The 19263-nt window shown below is 43.8% G+C and overlaps 1 protein-coding gene across 2 annotated transcripts in view; it reads left to right on the top strand.

Moving 5' to 3' along the window:
* The window catches only part of LOC115141174 (pleckstrin homology-like domain family B member 3), a 28733-nt gene extending 11127 nt beyond the window's left edge, over positions 1-17606 (top strand). For both annotated transcript variants that reach the window (XM_065000105.1, XM_065000104.1), the window contains exons 2-15: positions 1029-1177; positions 1428-1538; positions 1771-1908; positions 2263-2391; positions 3679-3861; positions 4898-5008; positions 6499-6600; positions 8291-8378; positions 9192-9357; positions 9726-9813; positions 11107-11256; positions 11629-11836; positions 15978-16063; positions 16248-17606. In XM_065000105.1, the coding sequence (XP_064856177.1) occupies positions 1031-1177; positions 1428-1538; positions 1771-1908; positions 2263-2391; positions 3679-3861; positions 4898-5008; positions 6499-6600; positions 8291-8378; positions 9192-9357; positions 9726-9813; positions 11107-11256; positions 11629-11836; positions 15978-16063; positions 16248-16382 (1842 nt within the window). In that variant the 5' untranslated portion in view covers positions 1029-1030 and the 3' untranslated portion in view covers positions 16383-17606. The remainder of the gene's footprint in view (positions 1-1028; positions 1178-1427; positions 1539-1770; positions 1909-2262; positions 2392-3678; positions 3862-4897; positions 5009-6498; positions 6601-8290; positions 8379-9191; positions 9358-9725; positions 9814-11106; positions 11257-11628; positions 11837-15977; positions 16064-16247) is intronic.
* The last annotated feature ends 1657 nt before the right edge of the window (positions 17607-19263 follow it).

The following is a 19263-nucleotide window of genomic DNA, read 5'->3' as shown; positions in this document are numbered from 1 at the left end:
AGTAGAGAGGGGAAAAGGAGAGGGTGGGAAAGGTTTGGACAATGGGAATCCAGACTATTTTCCCACGTGTGTGTGTGTGTGTGTGTGCGCGTGTGTGTGTGCGCGTGTGTGTGTGTGTGTGTGTGTGTGTGTGTGTGTGTGTGTGTGTGTGTGTGTGTGTGTGTGTGTGTGTGTGTGTGTGTGTGTGCATGCATGCATGTGAGTGTGTGTGTGTGTGAGTGTGTGCACTCGGTTTGCTTGGTCGTTACATATTTGCTGCTATTTTGCTACTGATTACACTTGTATGAGCAAGTGACATAAAGACATTAAATGACCTAGTTATCGCTGAGAATTCTCCGTCTAAGACCTCACCAGTGATGCATATCATTCATAATGTGGCTTTGTGTTGTGTGGGAGCAGTGTATAGTATTGTGTACAGTGAATAGTACTTCAAAGGTGAATCCCCTTGTTTCTATGTATATCTGTGTATGGTTATTGTAAGACCACATCATTGCACTGACTCAAATTTGTGTGCCATGCTTCCCCACAATGCACTTCAAAAAGCTGGGACGTGAATAGGCATTGTTTACTGTACAGTACCCTCTGTCCATTCAGCAAAAGCCTTGTGCTAACAGTCCTTGTCCTGAAATACAATCCCAAACCACCTTCTGACATCCTGTGTTCTCTCCTCTCTTTCACTATCGCTTTTTTCCTGGGTGTTTTCTCCATCAACTGTAACACCTTTTCTGGAAGTCAGGGGGATATTCTGCTTTAAAGTGCTTAGTGCTGCTGACACTGCTCATAGTGTAGTATCACTTCAGTGAACTGTCACCTGGTTCCTTTAGCTCTTAACCATGCGGTGTATTGCATTACCACTATATTCAGGGTCCTTGGGACGTCACCCTGTTGAAGTTCACGTTTAAAATGGGCACGGTAAGGGTTAGTAGTACTGGTCAAGGTTAGGGGTACGTCCAAGGATCCCAGATAGCACTAACCATATTCCATCAAGTCATGTACCTCCCATCATCCCATCCCCTTCTATCCTACAGAAATGCACCTTCACAATATAGACACCCCGAGGAGCCGATGGGAGCAGGGCTTGCGGCCGCCATGGGTCACCCGATTGGCTGGAGGGCAAAGCCCCGCCTCTTCAGGGGTGGAGTCAGACACCGAGAGCAGCAGCACAGAGAGTGAGAGGGTAAGGAGGAGTGGGTCTCACGTTAACCTTCGTCGACGGTGGTTGGTTGGGTTGGTTGTTTATTCTGGTAATGTGGTCAGAGTCAGACCCTGCTATCCAAAGCAACTCAACATATACATTAGTGTATGTGTCCAACGCTGGCATTGAACCGGTAACTTTGGCGCCGCAGTCATCGCACTCTAACCAACTGAGCCATCGGAAGGACTTTTAGATCTTCTGTGTGTCTCTTCTTCTCTTCTCTACCTCTCAGTCTCCAGCCAAACGTTTGGAGGCGCGGTCACCGAGGATCCTACTATTGCCCTCCATGCTGCAACAGCGAATCACAGAGATCGACCAGCAGAGGGAGGAGCTAAAGATAGAGGTGAGACACCGATGGATTAATGAATGAACCAAGTTAAACCCTGATTGTGTCTCATATCAAACTATTTTTATGAAGAGTGGTGGCTGTTCAGTAAATGTACCTGATGAAGTCTGATTCTGGATCTGTTCAATTTCAAACCAACTCCTTTTTTCTAATGTCTCCTTCAAAGGCACATTCTGCATTCTTCTTTGTGGGATTAACCTCTCTCTCTCTCTCCTGTCTGCCACTCCAGCTGCAGTTGGAGATAGCCCTGTTGGAGGGGGAGCTGCATGAGGAGAGGAACGAGCTGCGCAGACACACTCTGGATCTACAGACACTGCAGGAGGAAGGCAGGCACAAGGAGACACACAGACAGACGGACAGACAGAAGGTCAGTAGTACTGTACACACAAGGAGCATAAGGAGCCATGCAGACAGACAGTCACAGACAGACTGACGGACGGTTAGCGGTACACAGACAGAGCTCCATTCAATACCATCCAAAGCATCCTGTCTTCAGGCGGTATGTTTGAATCTCATGGTGTGGGACTCGAGAGTGATATGGCCTGAACATGAGTAGCTATATATCAGTGACGTAGACACTGAGTCACTCCATGTGACACTTTACACTATAGGCCTAAGCTATGTGACAGTGGAATGATCTGACAAACAGATGAATCTTTATATAAAGGGATGACTGTTCCCTCTCTCATCCCTCATCCTCCTCTTTTCTCTCTCTCTGTAGGAGCGAGCCAGTCTGGAGGTGGAGAGGGTCCGGGTTGAGGAGCTGAGGAGTAGGTTGGAGGAGAAGGAGACACTGATCCCCAGTCAGCCAGAGGGCCAGAGAGAGCATCTACTGGTCCAACTACAACAGGTGATTTACTGATCCAGGAACAGTCCACTGACTGGGTTGGTATTCATTAAGGCACGCAATGTTTTAAAACATTTTGCAAAAGAAAAGAAAAAGAGCGCTTCTTAAATCCAGGTTGTCCCTAACTGTTTCAGTCTGTTTTCTTCCGTTTGGTACCTTATGAATATGATATGATTTTATGCCTTGCCACGAGCCTGTGTGTAAAAGAGAATGCACTGCATCTTCTTCCTGTTTGTCTGGCTAGATGTAGTAGGGGTAGTTCACAGGTAGCCTAGCCTGGCAGAGTGACATCACCTGCCCTGAGACCTGAAGTGAAGTCAACTTTGTGCAGTGGAGAGCTAGCTTTTGCTCTAGCCTCATATACAGTTGAATTCAGGTGCCAGTGACAGCATGGTCTCACACTGCCTCTGGTTGGAACCCATTTAACATCATGTGTTCCAATTCAAATCTCCCTGGTCATGGTTATAAAGGATTGCATGAGAACCCAAGGGGAAAGAAGAGGAAAGAGTACATGAAGACGAAGATACAGTGTAACAAACAACAGCGCCATAGAACATAACACTATCCACATTCACGACTTACTGCCTTGGGACACGATAGCTAGCTAAGCTTGCCTCAGGGACACAAAGACATAGTTCTGTTCTATTTGACTTCAGTAACTGTATGTTCTTTCTTGTCGGCGGTACTAGTTATCTTTGTAGTACCTCTTCATACCTGATAGGTCAAAGTGTCATCGAGGTATCTGAGACAGACATGCAGGCAGGCAGACAAAGGGTTCATTGTGCATTTTGGCAGTGACACTGACAATGGCGTGTCATTCTGATGGCAGAGGATGTGTCCCACATGGCACCCTATTCCCAATATAGTGCAGCACTTTTAACAAGAGCCCTATCGGCCCTGGTCAAAGGTAGTGTACTAAATAGAGAATAGGCTGGCCTTTGGGACACAAGCTAGAGACCTAGGACTTAGGGTTTATGGTCTGTGTTTAATTAATGTTCTTGAATGGAGTGGTCTAACCAGTTGATTTTTGTTTTAGTATTCTAAGCCACAGGCTCTTTCTGTACTAATCGACAGCTTTCTTCCATTTTCTGTCTATTCCTCTCCTTCTGCATCTTTCTTTCATCACTTTCTCTCTCTCTGCATCCCTCCATCACACTCTCTTTTTCCCTCCATCTCTCTCTTTTCCGTCTCTCTTTCCCTCCGTTTCTCTCTCTCCCTCCATCCCGATCTCTTTCTCTCTCTCTCTGTTCCATCTCTCTTTCCCTCCGTCCCTCTCTCTCTCTCTCCCAGGAGAAAGAGATGGTGGATGCAGCCTGCCGGGTGTTCGAGGACTGGGAATTCCGTGTCCTGGAGAGCGAGGCCGGAATAGAGGAGGAGGAGAGCGAAGGAAAGATAGAAGGGAAGGAGAGAGGGAACGACGAAGAGAAGGAGAAGGAGATCTCATGCCAAAAGCATGCTGTCAACTCAGCGCAGGTAAGCCAGGGTCGTCAAATAAGAAGACAACAACATTTCAGAGAATCTCACATCTCCAAGCAGGTTCTACTGGTTTGGTTAGAAGTGTATCCAACACCACATACTCTCTCTAAATGCCCTCTTCCTCTCGCCCCACTCTGTGCCCCCAATGGTAGTCACTCTCTGTTTGGAAACGGCTCTTCACAAGTAACCCCCATCCCCTCATCCTCCTCTTCTCAAACTCTCCCTTCTCCTCACACTCTATGGCATCACCCTCCACTGTCACATGACTGCACAAACAAGTTAGGCAATTGCATCAGAAGCACCTTTGGGAGGGAGGGAGGGAGGGAGGGAGGGAGGGAGGGAGGGAGGGAGGGCTGGTCAATAGAGGAATTGGAGGAGAGGAGAGGGACTAAAAGTAGAGAATGGAGAGGGAAGGTAAAAGGGGTAGTGGTGGGGAGGGGAGGGGTTGAAGGATTAAAGGAAGGATTGTATCGTGAGGAGAGAGAAGAAAGAGGATAAACTTAGGATATCATGTGATGAGGTGGAAAAGTGGGAGAATAGAGAAAGAGAGATGAAACAAGTGATAGTGATGGAAAGAGGGGAGGAGAGTGTGGGAGAGAGTTGATTCAGCTGCACTGTGGCCTTGCTTGGGTTGACAGCTCATCTCTATACCTCTCTCTCTCTCTCTCTCTGTCTCTATCTCCTCGTCTCTGACATATGAACTGTGCTGAGTTGACATCACTAAATCTTTCTTCCCTGCCATCTCTCACTCCTCTCCTCTGTTATTCGTCCCACATCTCCTCTCATAACTCAAATGGATGCTGGAAGGTGTGCCATTGAACATACCTAGATTAACATGAGACATAACAGATAAGACACTGCGCATATTTAACACAACAACTCTATAATACTAACAACGACATCCTCTGTCGAACATGCCACTGAACACACAGTACAGGAATGACAGGAGACAGAATGACCCCGGTGTTTAATATTAATAAGTGCCTGACGTTTCATTTGTCGATTTCTTTTCCTTATTGATTGCTTCCTTCAGGAGCGAGTCCAGCAGCTTGAGAAGCAGTTGAAGGAGATGGAGAGAGAGAAGGAGAGAGAGATGAATGCCTTGAGGAAGGAGAGGAAAGAGTTGCTCCACCCCACTCAAAGGGTAATAAGGGGAACAGAGACTGATGACCAGCAAATGTCAGAACTTTTAACTTTATTTATTTATTATTTATCAGGGAAATTATTATGTCTTATATTCCCGGTGGCCCAAGTATGATAAATATGATACATTAAATGAAGTGTCTGAAGTCCCGCTTGTGCCGTCAAACCCCTGCAACTTACCCAGAACACTGCAGCCCGCCTAGTTTTCAACCTTCCCAAGTTCTGTCATGTCACCTACTGATCTACTGATAGCTACGTTATCGAGGAAAAAATGTACTTTCTATGCCTGTTATATGTGGTTGTACCACCGAGCTATCTTAAGATGAATGTACAAACTGCATCTGCTAAATGACTCAAATGTAACATTTAAATGAAGTGCTTGGAAGCTAGATAAGAATGTCCATTGTTGCCGGTGTTTTTATTCAATATTCATAATGGTTGTCCGAAGCGCCAAAGTGTATGATTTGTCAACTCCCTGCTTGGACAGTGATATGGTTTGTTGTTGAACCAATGACATGCCTTTGATTAGTATTATAACAGGGCAAGTTGAAAAGGGGGAGGAGACTAGTTAGAGACAGGGAAAGAGCACAACTGAGCATAGAGAGTGAGCGAGAGAGAGGCATGACTGAAGGGAGGGAGGGAGGTAGGGAGGGAGGGAAGGAAGAAACAGGGAAGAGAAAAGCAGAACAGGGGAGGGTGACTATGAGGGAGAGAGAGAAGACAAGCTGAGAGAACTTAAAAGCGTCGCAACAACACCGGTAAGCTGAGAGACACCACAAATCAAATATGCATGCTTCAAGTGTCTGTAGATTGGGTTAATCAGAAAAGGCATTTAATACAGGCTAAGTGTGTCAGTTAATACTAGGACGAGAGAGGGAGTGAGGGAGGGAGTGGCAGATAGGGGTAGAAAGGAGGGACAGACAGTGTGTTTCTGTACAACTGTGTCTGAATGCAATATGACTTTGTATGACATGCTAGGGTAGTCATATGGGTAGGAGTCACTAATGAGAAGAGATGGCACTGTTTTTGGCAGAGAGAAATGGATTTCATTGCTCTTCCAGACAGGAGAGAGAGAGAGACTGAGACGGGTTAACGGAGAATGCATGCCGCTTCTGAATTGCTCATGTGTCTGTGAGTCAGGGAGAAGGGGTGGGAGGGAAGGAGGGGAAAGCGAGATATAGTGAGAGGGAGATCATTTTTTTTAACTCATTAAGGTGGTTCCTGAGAGCTGGCATGCATTTTCCATTCTCAGTGAGTTGCAGAATGTATTTTGCTACTTGTTACACTCCCACTATGTCCTTTCATTATGTGCCATGGCTAAATGTTGACACGACCGTCTTAGTGTGTCGTGTGGTCATCCAGGTCTGATGACTGACGGTCTGGCCAACCTATAACAACAACATTCACTTGTCTCTTTTTTCATTGTCCTCTTCATGGCTGAGTTTATGCCATAACCGGTTATATAATGGTCATACTCCCATCTCTTATCAGGTCTTGAAAGAGAAGAAGCCACTCGCTGATTGGTCCAACATCCCCAGCTCGGTCCCTTGCACGATGTCACTCTCGCCGCTGACCATTCACAAATCACCTCAGGTGTGTTGCCGGGCTGTTACCGTTGACACGGATCATGTTTGCCACTTGTATGTGACACATACAGTGGCAAGAAAAAGTATGTGAACCCTTTGGAATGACCTGGATGTCTGCATAAGATGGTAATCAAATTTGATCTGATCTTCATCTAAGTCACAACAATAGACAATCATAGTCTGCTTAAACTAGTAACACACTAGCAATTATACGTTTTCATGTCTTTATTGAACACACCGTGTAAACATTCACAGTGCAGGGTGGGAAAAGTATGTGAACCCTTGCATTTAATAACTGGTTGACCCTCCTTTGGCAGTAATACACTCAAACAGACATTTTCTGTAGTTGCGGATCAGATCTGCACAACGGTCAGGAGGAATTTTGGACCATTCATCTTTACAAAACTGTTTCAGTTCAGCAATATTCTTAGGATGTCTGGTGTGAACTGCTCTCTCGAGGTCATGCCACAGCATTTTAAATCGGGTTGAGGTCAGGACTCTGACTGGGCCACTCCAGAAGGAGTATTTTCTTCTGTTGAAGCCATTCTGTTGTTGATTTACTTCCTTCAATTGGCGGACAGATAGCCTTTCATTCTCCTGCAAAATGTCTTGATAAACTTGGGAATTCATTTTTCCGTCGATGATAGCAAGCTGTCCAGGCCTTGAGGCAGCAAAGCAGCCCCAAACCATGATGCTCTCTCCACCATACTTTACAGTTGGGATGAGGTTTTGATGTTGTGCCTTTTTCTCTCCACACATGTTCCTTCCAAACAACTCACTTTTAGTTTAATCTGTCCACAGAATATTTTTCCAGAAGCACTGTGGAACATCCAGGTGCTCTTTTGCGAACTTCAGACGTGCAGCAATGTTTTGTTTGGACAGCAGTGGCTTCTTCCATGGTGTCCTCCCATGAACACCATTTTTGTTTAGTGTTTTACGTGTCGTAGACTCGTCAACAGAGATGTTAGCATGTTCCAGAGTTTTCTGTAAATCTTTAGGTGACACTCTAGGATTCTTCTTAACCTCATTGAACATTCTGATCTGTGCTGCTGCAGTAATCTTTGCAGGACAGCCACTCCTAGGGAGAGTAGCAACAGTGCTGAACTTTCTCCATTTGTAGACAATTTGTCTTATCGTGGACTGATGAACATCAAGGCTTTTAGAGATACTTTTGTAACCCTTTGCAGCTTTATGCAAGTACAACCATTTTTAATATTAGGTTTTCTGAGATCTCTTTTTTTTAGGCATGGTTCACATCAGGCAATGCTTCTTGTGAATAGCAAACCAACATTTTGTGAGTAAGTTTTTTTTATAGGGCAGGGCAGCTCTAGCCAACATATTCAATCTCGTCTCATTGATTGGACTCCAGGTTAGCTGACTCCTGACTCCAATTAGCTTTTGGAAAAGTAATTAGCCTAGGGGTTCACATACTTTTTCCAACCTACAGTGTCAATGTTTAAATTGTGTATTCAATATAGACAAGAAAAAGTTTAAGAAGACTGTGTTTGTCTATTGTTCTGACTATGATGAAGATCAGATAAAATTTTATGACAAATTTATGCAGAAATCCAGGTAATTCCAAAGGGTTCACATACTTTTTCTTGCCACTGTACATAAACACTGATTTGACTCACTTGTTGTTTTTCTCCCAGTAATGTACTGAAACACAAACTCACAGTGTTATTCCCTAACTTCAGGAACAAGCCAAAGAATCCGCCAGTTTACCCCGGAGACGGAGCTCGCACCGCAACAATAAGCTCGCCGATAGGCCGGTCTCGGTGCAAGGTGACCTATGATTGGTGTTTAATTATGAATTCATTTTTTTCATTTGCTCTACCTCAGAGCATTTTTACATTTTTGCTTTCTCTTTCTCTTTGATCCTCTGTCTTTGTCTGTGTATTTGTTTAGTTCCACCCCATATCTCTCTCTCTCTCCCTGTCTCTCTCTCTGCTTCTCTCTTTCTCCATCTCTTTCTCTGCGTCTCTCTCTCTCTCTGCTTATCTCTCTTTCTCCATCTCTTTCTCTGCGTCTCTCTCTCTCTCTGCTTCTCTCTCTCTCTTTCTTCATCTCTCTCTCTCTCTCTGCCTTTTCAGTGTCTGCTAAGACGTGTCAGTAGCAGATGTAGCTGTGTGTTATTACCATGCCGTGAGCAGGATATAGCTGTATGAACTGGATGAGCCAGTGGGGCTACTAGTCTATGGCTGTTCTTTAGTTTAGAAATTCTGTTCAGTTTGTTTGCTCCACTGTTGCCTAAATCTCATTTTTTTTACTCTCTCTCTAACCCACTGTGTGTGTGTTTGTATGTCTGCACTGTCATCCAATTCTCCGGCCCCCTATTTTTTCTCTTCTGCTCTCTCCATTCTCTCCCCCTTTCTCGTGCTCTCCTTACCATGTCTCTTATATAATATAATAAGTGCTATGTGTGCTGTTTTTGTGTCCCTTCCTCTTTCTCTTTCTCTCTCTCTCTCTCTCTCTCTCTCTCTCTCTCTCTCTCTCTCTGTGTCTCTCTCTCTCTCTCTCTCTGTGTCTCTCTCTCTCTGTGTGTCTCTCTGTCTCTCTCTCTCTCTGTGTGTCTCTCTCTCTCTATCTCTTTCACAGGGCTGGTGAGAATGGTACCTGACAGTCCGAGCCCAGAACGCTTCACTTCCCCCCTCCCCTCCCACCGGCACAGCAATGGGCACAGCAACGGGCACAGACCTGGGCCCAGCAATGGCAGTGGTCTCCTCACCCCCTGTAACAGTGCTAGTAGCTCCCGTGCTGCCAGGTCAGTGGAGGGAAAAAATGTCTAAAGTCACACAAAGTTTAAAGAAACACGTTAGTGTGATTCTATTGTGAGTGAATAAGAGGAGGTATCTGATTGTCTGTCAGGAGGAGAGGGAATGTGATGAGTTGTCTGTGGAAGATTTATTGGGTGATTGGGTCAGAGTGGAGATGTAGTTGATGTGATGTGGAGTGTGATAGACTGGCCAGGTGAGTTTGCTAGGTGTGTGTGAGTGAAATATAAACGCTGCTCTCACTCTGTGTGGGCGTGTGTGCACTGGTCTGTATGTTTGTACATCTGTGTCTGCGTCCTTGACGACAATAATACCAATAACTCTGCTGACATGTATGTATTTTTCCTTCTCCCTCCAGCCCGAGTCTGGGACTGTTAAACCTGGTTGAGATTGAGAGGAGACTGAAGGAGGCCAAGGCAGAGAGAGAGAGGCTTCTCAAAGAGAGGGTGAGTCACCACCACTAACATCCCTAATCACCAGAGACACACAGCTTTAGACATGCCGGGTCATATTCATTAGGGCACACTGTAACAAAACGTTTAAAAACGTTACTGGACGATTAATTCAGGTAGTCCCTCCCTGTTTCAGTCGGTTTTCTTCTGCTTGTTGCTTAATGAACACAACCCTGTTGTGTGACAACTGACTGATTACCATAGATAATCAACATGACCACCAGAAGAAAACAGACTGTGAAATGGAAGAACACTTCATAGAAAACGAACAAAACCAAACTATGTCATCATTACTGTGTCTCCAACACTGAGCAAATACACTCCCCAATGTATTCATTTGGACAGTGAAGCTAAAACTTGTTTTATATGAGGCGTCAGTATAGAATTTCACCTTTTATTTTAGGGTATTTTCATACATATCTGTTTTACCGTTTAGAAATGAATGCAATGAATGTGTCTAGTGCCCCCATTTTGAAGGTGTCATGAGTATTTGGACAATTTCACTTATAGTGTATTAAATGTAGTCAAAAATGTAGTATTTGGTCCCATATTCCTAGCACTCAATTATTACATAAAGCGTGCGACTCTACAAACTTGTTGGATGCATTTGCAATTTGTTTTGGTTGTGTTTCAGATTATGTTGTGCCCAATAGAAATGAATAGTAAATCATGTATTGTGTCATTTTGGTGTCACTTTTATTGGAAATAAGAATAGAATATATTTCTGAACACTCCTACATTCATGTGGATGCTACCATGATTACGGTTAATCACGAATGAATCGAGAATAATAATGAATGAGAAAGTTACAGATGCACACGGATCATGCCCCCAAAACATGCTAACCTTTTAAGTGAAATTGTCTAAATACTTATGACACCTTCAAATGGGGTTTATGTGCATAAAGTGCTTTCATTTCTAAACGGTAAAACAGATGTATGAAAATACCCTCAAGTAAAAGGTGCCCTTCTGTACTGACGCCTCATATAAAAAAAATGTCATCTCAAGTCCAAAATGCTGGGCGTATGGAGCCAAATGAACTTTTAGCTTCACTGTCCAAATAAATACGTAGGGGAGTGTATATGCCTCAGCCTAGATATTGTACTTCATCTTAACCCCCCTGTTTTCAATAAAAGTATGCATCTTTCTAAAAAATGAAAAACAAATTGAAAAAAGGTCTTTGAAGGGAGGCACCTCTTCGAATGGAGGCAATATGATTAATAAGGACACGAGGAGATAGGATACAAGGAAGTGGATAATTGAGATAGAGCATGTGTGTTGATCCAGGAGGAAAGGAGGCAGGTGATAGTGGAGGAGAAGAGGCAGAGAGAGCTGGATGGCCGAGGAGCAGCAGAACCAGTAGAGTCCCAGACCAGGCCAGTCCCTGACCCAGAGGAGCAGCCAAAAACCACTAGTCCAGTCCCCAACTCCCTTGAGGTACGTTTGTCTGTCTGACTGTCTGTCTGTCTGCTCTGGCTGGCTGGTTGTCAACTCTGTCTGTTCCTATGGCTGCTCTGTCTTTCTGTCTGGCTGTCAACTCTGTATTGTCTGGCTGTCAACTCTGTATTGTCTGTCTGTCTGTCTGTCTGTCTGTCTGTCTGTCTGTCTGTCTGTCTGTCTGTCTGTCTGTCTGTGTTCTCTATAGTGCTATACATCCTTTCACCAACCTCTCCTTTCTCCCTGTTTATTGCTCTCTCAATCTGTCTTTCTTTCTGTCTGTCTCCTTCTCACTAATCTTGTAACATTGATCTGTTTAATTTTGCATATTTATAGTGAAACTATATACATTATACTCATTCTTTTTCTCAGCGTTCCCTACCTCTTTTCCTCTCTGCGAACTTTGACCTGCGGGCCCACGTGGAGTCGCTGGGTCACGGGGTGGCGGGGTGCATGGGCCTGCGTATGTCCCCTCGCCGCTGTGCCGGCTTCTTGACCAAGCGAGGGGGGCGGGTCAAGACCTGGAGGAGGAGGTGGTTCCTCTTCGATATGGACCACAGGCGGCTAGCCTACTACACAGGTGAGGGGGCTGAGAGAGAGAGACTGTGTGGGTGTGGTGGGTATTGGTATGTATAAGCCTAAATGCTAGGGCTGTTGTGGTGACCCTATTACCGCCACACCGGCAGTCTTGAGTCATGACCGCTGTAAATTTCCATGTGAAGTTGAGTTAAGGTAATCTCTTGTTATGCACTCTGGACATGCTTAGATAGTACCCAACTTGCTAATGATCATCAGTTCCTAATGGCCTGGTATTCAGGGCTCTGTTGTCCCTCTAACCACTCTGACATCAATGCAAATGCATTTGAAAATCACATCAAACACTTTTCATCAAAACAGTATCGTGCTTTTAAAACTCACCTCACTCTGAGGATCAATTTGAAGAAAGAAGTTCAACAGCAGGTTGAAACTGATTGTAAAACATGGTTATTGTAGATGTTGTTTCAAAGCCTAATGGACAGCTTTCTAAGGTGATGATATTTAAAAACACCCGTAGGCATATTATAGCTTATGCATCAAAATCAAAACAACTTTATTTGTCACATGTGCCGAATACAACATGTGTAGTCCTTACCGTGAAATGCTTACTTACAAGCCCTTAACAAACAATGCAGTTCAAGAAAGAGTTAATAAAATATTTACCAAATAAAATAAAGTAAAAAATAATAAAAAGTAACACAATAAAATAACAATAACAAGGCTATATACAGGGGGTACCGGTACCGAGTCAATGTGCGGGGGTACAGGTTAGTCGAGGTCATTTGTAAATGTAGGTAGGGGTGAAGTGACTATGCATAGATAATAAACAGCGAGTAGCAGCAGTGTAAAAAACAAATATTAATAATCCGGTGGCCATTTCGTTAATTGTACAGAAGTCGTATGGCTTGGGGGTTGAAGCTGTTCAGGAGCCTTTTGGTCCTAAACTTGGCGCTCCGGTACCGCTTGCCGTACGGTAGCAGAGAAAAAGGTCTATGACTTGGGTGACTGGAGTCTTTGACAATTTTTGGGGGTTTTCTCTGACACCGCCTAGTATATAGGTCCTGGATGGCAGGAACTTGACCCCAGTGATGTACTGGGTCGTAAAAGCACTACCCTCTGTAGTGCCTTGCGGTCAGATGCCGAGCAGTTGAAATACCAGGCAGTGATGCAACAGGTCAGGATGCTCTCGATGGTGCAACTGTATAACTTTTTGAGGATCTGGGGACCCATGCCAAATCTTTTCAGTCTCTTGAGGGGGAAAATGTGTTGTTGTGCCCTCTTCATGACTGTCTTGGTGTGTTTGGACCATGATAGTTCATTGGTGATGTGGACACCAAAGAACTTGAAACTCTCGACCGGCTCCACCACAGCCATGTCGACATTAATGGGGGCCTGTTCGGCCCACCTTTTCCTGTAGTCCACGATCAGCTAATTTGTCTTGCTCACATTGAGGGAGAGGTTGTTGTTCTGGCACCACACTGCCAGAACACTGAGGGTCCCCAGTGTTGAGTATCAGTGTAGCAGACGTGTTGTTGCCTAACATTACCACCTGGGGGCAGCCCGTCAGGAAGCCCAGGATCCAGTTGCAGAGGGAGGTGTTTAGTCCCAGGGTCCTTAGTGATGAGCTTTGTGGACACTATGGTGTTGAACGCTGAGCTGCAGTCAGTGAACAGCATTCTCACATAGGTGTTCCTTTTGTCCAGGTGGGAAAGGGCAGTGTGGAGTGTGATTGAGATTGCGTCATCTCTGGATCTGTTGGGGCGGTATGCGAATTGGAGTGGGTCTAGGGTATCCGGGAGGATGCTGTTGATGTGAGCCATGACCAGCCTTTCAAAGCACTTCATGTTTACCGACGTGAGTGCTACGGTGTGGTAATAATTTAGGCAGGTTATCTTCTCTTCCTTGGGCACAGGGACTATGGTGGTCTGCTTAAAACATGTAGGTATTACAGACTCTGTCAGGGAGAGGTTGAAAATGTCAGTGAAGACACTTGCCAGTTGGTCCACGCATGCTCTGAGTACATGTCCAGGTAATCCGTCTGGCCATGCGGCTTTGTGAATATTGACCTGTTTAAAGGTCTTGCTCACATCGGCTACCGAAAGCGTTATCACACAGTCGTCCAGAACAGCTGGTGCTCTCATGCATGCTTCAGTGTTTCCTGTGTCACTGGGTAGCTCGCAGCTGGGTTTCCCTTTGTAGTCCGTAATTGTTTTCCAGCCCTGCCACATCCGATGAGCGTCAGAGCCGGTGTAGTAGGATTCAATCTTAATCCTGTATAGACTCTTTGCTTGAATTATGGTTCATCTGAGGGCATAACGGGATTGCATACACATAGGCATATGAACTCAAGCCCAATTTTTTTTTTTAATTAAAATTATTATTGTGCAGATATACAGTACTTACCACTTATTATTCATGGAAGAAAAACATAAAATAAAACTATTTTAAGATGTCTTTGGTGCATAATTGGTCGAGCCTATACCCCTAAGTTAACAAATTTGAGTAATCAATCGCCTTGGAGTGTGAATTTTATTAGTATGCATAGTGGATGGACTGGTTACCTTATGCTATGCTCCAAAATGTCTATCCACGAGTCTGGTAGAGAACGATGCAGTCGGTAAATGCAGTCGGCGACGCAGTCGGTAAATTGATTATGCAGGGTGATTTTGAATAGCCTAGTAATAGGGAATTAATTGGGTGGCACATTACCTTTAGCTATACAGAATATCTCACTACCATGCATTTCCATCTCCTCCTTTCTCCTTTATTCCTTTCTCGAGCAGGCAGACGGGCTGTCAACAGTTTAATGAAATATGTTTCTTTGTGAACTATCCATTTTCCCGCAAATATTTCACGTGGTTTTCCGAATTAAGCAATGGGTAGCTGCAGTAACAGGGTTGGAGAGCTCATGGCATAAACAATTTGGGCGGAATATCACCTGTCGCGCAGCTAGAGCATGCTCCGGAAAAGGTTTTGAGGCTTGGAGTGAAATAAGCTTCCTTATATTTATTTCTCAGCTGCTCATATTAAGCACATGCTCCACTATATAACCGAAGTAGCTACCTGTCATCATTGAAAAACAGACCGGTGGAAAAGCACTCGGCCTCCATTTGCCTGCCCCTGTTCCTGCCAATTTGATAATGGGCATTCTAAATCAAAACTAATTTGACATATTAGTAAAGACAAGACTAAATTGAGAATAGTTTAATGGGCAGGAATAGTTTGATGAGAGAACAGCTGTGCAGCCTGAGGCAAGTAACAGAAACGCAAGCCTACAGTACTTACCGCTTATTATTCATGGAAGAAAAACATAAAATAAAACTATTTTAAGATGTCTTTGGTGCATAATTGGTCGAGCCTATACCCCTAAGTTAACAAATTTGAGTAATCAATCGCCTTGGAGTGTGAATTGTATTATTTCTCAAATCATGAATAGCCTATAGTCGCGTCATGCAGGGGCGCAACTTTGGTTTTAGAAGTGGGAGGGACATAATTATTCAAAAAAAGTTCAGTCAGATAAACACTCCAAACAGCCTAACCGACTGCTCGGAGGCGTCCGCATGGTCCTAAAGCACAACGTTGCCTAGTTTTGTATCACATTCCAAAACTGGGGGTGGACGTCCCCAGTGAAAGTTGCGCCCCTGGCATTAGGGGACTGATTTAGACGTGGGACACCAGGTGTGTGCAATTAATGATCAGGTAGAACAGAAAAGCAGCAGGCTCCGGACCTCGTAGGGTAAGAGTTGAGTATCCCTGACCTATGGCATTGAGCATAGCCAGATAACATGCAGTAGGCCAAATCATATTCTGTTCCTCCGAAATACATTTTCTTCATATCATAATGTTTCTTTAGACCTGCCTAAAATAAATAATGGATTTATTGTGATGGTGAATATTCAATTGATTTATTCTACTTTTTAAAAAAGTCTGTAAAAATGTAGATGTTCCAAGGTGTGTATCAGCAAGTTTGTACGCAGGTTGTATGCGTGGAGGCCTGGAGATACTAAATGTGTTTATGTTAATTGCCGGTCAATTACCATGAGACTGGCAGTCTTTTGCATGACAATAACCGGCTGACAAAATGTAATGACCGCCACAGCCCTACTAAATGCCTATGTGATTTGTGTCTGTCTCTCTCTTTCTTTCTCTCGTTCTCTCTCTAATTGACTATTGTTTACCTTCAGACTGTGATGAGAGGAAGCTGAAGGGGGTGATCTACTTCCAGGCTATAGAGGAAGTCTACTATGACCACCTGCGCACAGCCACTTCAGTGAGTCCTCATATACAGTATTTTATCACCATAGAGAGGGAACAATGTGCCCATGATATCACCACAACTGATAAAGAGATTATCCATTCATGCACTTAATGCTTGAACCAAATCCCAATAATTATTGCTCTCTCACCATTCATCTCTCTCTCTCTCTCTCTCTCTCTCTCTCTCTCGCGCTCAGTCTCCGCGGCCCAGCCTTACGTTCTGTGTGAAGACGTACGAGCGCCTCTTCTTCCTGGTGGCGCCCAGCGCCGAGGCCATGAGGATCTGGATGGACGTCATTGTCACAGCAACAGACGAGCACAGCCGCTACTGACTTTGACTTTACACCTGCCCCCTTACCTGTGTCTGTCTGACCTACCCCTTGGGCTGAACCTCCATTCACCTGGCTGACTTGGGTAACCTGGCTACAGTTTCAGCAGTTTACATTATGTGGGGAAAACTGCAATCTTCACCCTCCACTCTACAATGTGTGTAGGACCCAGCTAGGCAGCCATTTTGATGCCTGAACTTTACCTCATATGAGTGGTGGAGGTGAGCAGAACATAATGTTCAGGAAAGCGCTTCCTGAAGGAACTGACATTTGATTCTGGATAGTTTCTTAGGAGCTTTGATGGCATGGGACTGAGTGGCAGACTGTTACATGCTCTGTGTGGAACAAGAGATGTTGAGAGGAAGGAGGAGGAACAAGACCATGGGAATATAAAGACGTGTATGTGCAAGCTAGAGCAACCATTGGACATCTTAGAGTCAGTGCCAACCATGATATACTGACAGACAAACCTATGATGTTTTTTTATTAGTCTCAAATCGGGATTTAATGGTTGGTGTCTCTCTACCAGCTGTGTTTGAGCTCCCTCTTGTGGCCAGATTGAAGTATTGAAGTACTACAGCTTCCATTGAAATATACAGGTAGCCGCCAAAATAAAGGAAACACCAGCATAGTGTGTCTTAATTGGTCGTTGGGCCACCACGAGAAAGAACAGCTTCAATGCACCTTCATGTGGATTCTACAAGGGTCTCGAATTCTATTGGGTGGATGCGACACCATTCTTCCATAAGAAATTCCATACTTTTGTGTCTTGTTGATGGTGGTGGAAAATGCTGTCTCAGGCACCGCTCCAGAATCTCTTATAAGTGTTCAATTGGGTTGAGATCTGGCGACTGAGTTGGCCATGGCATATGGCTTTACATAGTGTTAATGCTCATCAAATCATTCAGTGACCACTCGTGCCCTGTGGATGGGGCCATTGTCATCCTATGGTGGCATAGCCATGTGGGACAAAATAATAAGCCAAAGTAATGGCCTGCCCAGCATTTTTATACATGACCCTAAGCATGATGGGATATCAATTGTTTCAATAACTCAGGAACAACACCTGTGTGGAAGCATCTGCGTTCAATATACTTTGTATTCCTCATTAACTCAAGTCTTTCCATTATTTTGGCAATAACCTGTACATGTATATCTATGTTGAATATATGTATATTTTTCATCTGTCAAAAGGGCTGTTCAGAGTCAATAAAAACACTGACCGAGCATTCCGATCTCAAATGGATTGTTTTTTCTATTACTATCAACACAGAAATACTATATACTTATAAATATGTATTATTACTATTTTTTTATTATCATTAAAGGTCATTCATACACTTTTGTTGACTCTGTGAAAACAACCTTCCCTTCTGATTCCCGTTGCTTCAATGTCTTCTTGAAATCGACTTTTTAATCATGCTTCTATTTTTACTTTCCTGCCAGTCAGCTATCGAGCTATCCAAACTGGCACCCACAATCAGATATATTAATTATGGTATTGACCGTTTCAAATAGATGGGGATTGAATGGGAACCATGTTTCTCTTGCCCCCAGCAGTTGTATCATGAAGAGATACAACTGTTGAATTGTTGAATTACAATGACCTCAAAATGTATTTCCATTTCAAAATGAAAAAGAAGATAATATTGTCGAAGGTCCTCATCTGTTTTGGGAACGGTATGTGTATCAAAGGAAGTGGTCTGGTTAAAACACAGGCCCTTCTGTCTCAGCCGTACACCGTATAGATAAAGGTCTCAGAGAGCAATGCAGGTAAGAGTTGAACAATATATATATTTGACTTATTTTACTTATTTCAACTTATCATTAACTACTGTCGTATTCATTCATGTCATGTATGTGATCATGCCCAATAAGCCGGTGTTTGAAGGATATATTGGAACGGGTTCGTCTCGGGCCGGCAAACTGTGCCAAAATATCCTTCAAACACCGGCTTCGAGGGCATTATCACTTGTATACAACGGGTTACCAACATATTCAAATAATGATTGACATATTTTCATTAAAAACGTCCTTCTGATGATTTTATTAATACTATTTCATCCTTCCACAAGACATAGTCCCGACACAAATCTAGGGTTGCTATCCAATCCGGCTGGTCGTTCGTTCTATCGATTCGGTTGCCAGAGACGCGAGCCAGTCATTAAGTATTTTTGTTATTGTAGCAAAAGCCTAATAAAGTTTGCTTAAATATATATATTTGTCTGCCGTGACTACAACACAAAGCATATTGAAACAGTTCTGTATCTATGGACGCGACCCAGTCGTTGGTTCTAAATGTTCCATTGCCATAATTGTCTGGCGACATTCTTATCTCTTGCTTGCTAGCGAGCCAACTACGGCTAACTGACAGTCACGTCAAACAGTGTAACCATAATAACAAAGTAGCCACGATTGTTTAAGATGTTTTCTAGTGATATTTAATTGGTTACATCCATAACAATGAGATAATGAGGCGCGATTTTGCCTGGCATAGAACATGTACTCTCTTGTTGAAAACGACACGTTAGTCCAAAAAAAAGTGAGATAATCTCTAGAGGCTTTTTATAGTGGACATCAAGTTTATAAAGTGCCTGGCTGAGTCGATGAAACAGTGGATTGTGCAGTCAGATGGAACAGAGTAAATAGGCATTTTAATGTAATAGATTTAGCCGGTGGTAATTTGTGGAATAAAAACCGGTTGGAATGCAGTTTTAACCAATCAGCATTCAGGATTAGACCCACCAGTTGTATAAACGTTATTATACTATACACTGATTGTACAAAACATTTCATATCCTGAACATCCCTTATCCCTGTTCCCATCTATCCCAATATTACCTGAACCTTGAATAAGACAACAAAAGTCTTCCACATTTACATT

This window comes from Oncorhynchus nerka, linkage group LG14 (assembly GCF_034236695.1).
Source record: "Oncorhynchus nerka isolate Pitt River linkage group LG14, Oner_Uvic_2.0, whole genome shotgun sequence".
Lineage (NCBI taxonomy): Eukaryota > Metazoa > Chordata > Actinopteri > Salmoniformes > Salmonidae > Oncorhynchus > Oncorhynchus nerka.
This window is presented reverse-complemented; position numbering and strand designations above follow the sequence as displayed.